At 38.7% G+C, this 3,872-nt stretch overlaps 1 protein-coding gene across 1 annotated transcript; it reads right to left on the reverse strand.

Annotated features, from left to right (window-relative positions):
* Window positions 1–496: 496 nt before the first annotated feature.
* On the reverse strand, window positions 497–3,829 carry LOC113209728 (uncharacterized; the record flags this gene model as incomplete). Its single annotated transcript, XM_052273359.1, is given in 14 exon segments — window positions 497–602; window positions 684–794; window positions 940–1,062; window positions 1,166–1,279; window positions 1,686–1,757; window positions 1,849–1,866; window positions 1,957–2,091; window positions 2,165–2,236; window positions 2,342–2,437; window positions 2,515–2,592; window positions 2,707–2,841; window positions 2,932–3,214; window positions 3,291–3,475; window positions 3,609–3,829. Coding segments are annotated over 13 exon segments (1,483 nt in total), but the record flags the coding sequence as incomplete, so codon positions are not given.
* Window positions 3,830–3,872: the final 43 nt, after the last annotated feature.

Consider the following 3,872-nt stretch of genomic DNA (forward strand, 5'->3'; position numbering starts at 1 on the left):
AGGTACAGAAAGTTGTATGAGGTGTTTCATTAAATGGCCCTCACTTTGGTTTCATAATAGTAAGTTTTGAGGAGAAAAAACAAACGTCATCATGTTTTCTGGGAGTACACTCAAAAAAACATCAGCGCCTATTAAGAGGTGCTAACAAGGGGGCTAAGGTACATGGAAGCCATGGATTGAGCATACAAAAATGTTTTGGGAACTCATGAGATTCTAGGAACTCTTATAACACCTTTGCCTGCACAATCATGGGCTTGGAGAATAGGGTCCATGGTTCATGTGCCTGATTAGACCTTTGTTTTTCCAGTTAGGGGTACTCTTTTCACTGAATTAAATTTGATTTCACTGTCAGGAGAGTGTGAGGATGATCACAATAAAAAGGGAATATTTTTCCTAGCAGTTAAGGTACCTTGGGTACTTACAGTACAACATAGAATTGCAGTATTTTGTGCATAACCCCAATGGAAAAAGGAATACTGTAATTGGCTCAAAATACCTGCAATGGTGGCGCGATAGGCTGGTCGAAGTACAGGCAGGGTGTATGCAGTCTCGTCAAAATTCTGCATTATACTCTTGGCCATGATAAAATTATCCGAAATAACCTGAAAAAGACAAGACCATTTAATAAATGTAACCCCACCTGGTGATCAAATTAGTAATTTAGTTTCTTCAAACATACTTACTTTAAACACCTTCTTTTCAAAGAGGAGGGTACCCAAGCTGTCATTTTCAGAGCTACTTTCAGGTGATTGTAAGACAATAACAGGTGGTTTCCAAATCTCATTCTTGATTTCCTAAGAAAAAAGAGAACAGAATTTAAATAACATTTTGAATACAACAGCATGGTTTTATCTGGAAAATTAGAACTAAGAAAATTGACTTAAACACAGTAATCCAAATAGAAATGAATATGAATGCCATTCCGTTGATCAGTCATACCCTTTGATTATCAGAGACCTCTGTCTTCAGACCATGACATGAAATAGACTTGCTAGAGGTCTTCTGTTCTACAGAATCCCCTCTAGCTAAAGTCCTCTTTAACTCCAACTCCAAAGTCTTAACCTACACATGAATTATTAGTACTTACAGTTAATAATTTAATTAAAACAAGGGAAAAAAGAATCAACAAAATAACGGACAAAAAATTGTGGCACATCTTTACTACCCGAGAAGCTTCCAGCTTGGTCTTGTCAAACGCAGCAGTGAGATTAGCAAGATGAAAAGTCTGATTTTTAATCCGAGTCCTCAAATTTGACACTTCACACTCCAGCCCTAACATCTAACGATAATCAAATGGAGGAAAAAGGGGATTTAAAATGAGTATAATAAGTTAGCATAACTCTTGGTACCCTAAAAACCCAAATACATGAATGCAGTTACACTGAGTATCAACTTTTACTATGTACACCAGAGCAAGTATGCAAAAGTTACTGAATACCCTAGCAAATTCATACTTTTAGTGTTAAGATAAGATTCTTGGTGGGTATCCACAGTTGCTGCTAAAAGGTCTTCAGTAATTACTGCATTCTTGAGCGCACTTGATTTTCTTTTACAGACAAATCCAAACAAAATTTTGTACTTTGAGTCCCTTCAAAAATAACCGACAGGCACATTATAATACCAGCCTGTTCAAGAGAATATATATTAGAATTCTTGAATAGCCATGCCCAACACATTACACATACCAGATCACGACATCGACAATGATTCACACAATGGCATTTGTTGGGATTAATATTTTCCGGTTTAGTAGGCACCTGCACCAAAATTGTTGATTGAAATTAAAACAAAGAAAGTTATTTACACAACCCATAAAGTATATTTAAAACCCATTATGTATACTTTTACCTTAAAAAAGGATGGTACCTGCAAAAACATAAAGAATTGCAAAATAAGTATACATACACTCTGAATTAGGATTTAAAATACCTCTTTTGTAGAAATTTTTTTTTGTACCTTACTCTCGTTGCTTTTAAATTTAATGAGTTGATTTTCCAAGCCTGTTAAATTTGCTCTCTGATTGGCAATCTTTACTTTAAAGGCAGCAATTTCATCACGTAATGTTTTTCTCTGACTTTCCAGGTCAGATATCTACAATAAAATTTCATAATTGAGTGAAAAACACAAGGCTATTATTTTCTGAAATTTACACACAGTGCCTTACCTTTCCATTTGCCCTCTCTAGCTTGGTTTCTAAACTTTTAACATTATGTTCCAAGTCAGCTGCTTTCTTTTTCTAGAAAAGCAAAAAAAAATATATTTAAAAATTTGGCCGAATTTAACTATTTAGTTTTATAATCAGTTGATTAAGCAGACACTTGCCACTCATGACGCTACTTACCTCAGACTTAAGAGCTGCTTTCAGCTCAGCACACTCGTTTTCAGAAGCCGTAATGCGTTTTTTAGAGTTGGTCACCTTTTTGTTAAGTTTTTTTACCTAGGTAATAAAACAATGCAGCTAGACAATCTTTATAAGAAAATTAAAATCACAAGAAAGGAATAGTTTGAAGTTACCTCTTCTTTGTACAAAACATCTTTGGAATCCGATACATGCGCCGCCAATGATTGATTAGCTTTCCTGAGGAAAGCCACCTAAGAACAGGATTACAATAAAGAGAAAGGAAAATAAAATCTCTTGACTTGCCATTGAAGGGGAATTAATTGAGGTCATTTGACACACTCAAGCATCGCACCGAATGAACTTACTTGTTGCTCCAGAGCCTCATTCTTAAGTTTCAGCTCTTCAACCTCATCATCATTGATAAATGAAAGAGCTACTTTAGAAGGCAAAGACCCTCTAGGTGGACTAGGAGGAACTTCACCCTCCTCCAAGTCAGAGCCCTGCACACAAAACAGAAAGTAAATGTGTAAAGGTCGTATAGAAAATTGGCAGTCAATTATTGTCATGTGCTGCTTTAACTGCCGACTTACAGATGAATTCAATGATGAATGTGTGGATGTTGTTGAAGACGGGCGTGTGCGCGCTGGCTTCACATGCTGTGGCACCTTCTTGGTGCTGGGAAGCTGCTGCAAATCTACCAGCGTCACCCGCCTTGCAGGTTTGGGTTTCACCTGTTGTTCAGGCTCCGTCCGAGGCTTTTTCTTGCTTTCTTCCCGTTCCTCGTCAACTAGGGCTCGCTTGGCCCTGCTGAGCGACAGCGACAGACTCCAACCAGAAGGAGCGCGCGTCGGCGAATGCGGTAATGGCACATCACTGAGACATGTTACACGCAATTTGAAAGGTTTGATTCAAGAAAACGTAAGATCCGAAGAAATCCCTGAAAACTCACCTGTAAAGACCGACACATTCTCCCTTCGTCGGAGCAACAGGCGAGGACAAGGTCTCTTCTGTTGGGACAGTACCTCGCAGATTCTCCGCAGAAGAAACTCGGGTCATTCGAGACCCGAGTTCCTTCTCCCCGTCACTCATATTGTCCTTTCCCACAATTTACTTAAAGATGTGGAAAACAGAGTACTTTAAAGTATGGAAAACAGAGAGCACCTCAGCATTGTAATTCAACACATTCCTAAATTTCTTTCACACTTCATCAAAACACAACCTCTAATCGGTCCTCTTCCGTCACTAACCAATAAAGAGGGCGACTTACCTTCGAAAGTTGTGAAAGTCAGTATCCGCAATAATATTCGTTCTTGTAAATTTTCTAATGAAAATTTATAAGAACAACCATGTAATGTTTACAACAACAAGCACATCTACATGTACTCCATGTAGTGAAAAGAAGAGTCCATCGAGCGCTTCGGCGTGTCCGTGCCTGTTGCCTGTCGTTTCGTTTCAACCCCACCTGCGAACTCTGTCGGCCCGACACTGCATGCGGCGTGCGTCAGGGTGCGAGTCTTCTGATCTGATACCC

This window comes from Frankliniella occidentalis, unplaced genomic scaffold (genome assembly GCF_000697945.3).
Source record: "Frankliniella occidentalis isolate FOCC.00 unplaced genomic scaffold, Focc_3.1 Scaffold265, whole genome shotgun sequence".
Taxonomy (NCBI): domain Eukaryota; kingdom Metazoa; phylum Arthropoda; class Insecta; order Thysanoptera; family Thripidae; genus Frankliniella; species Frankliniella occidentalis.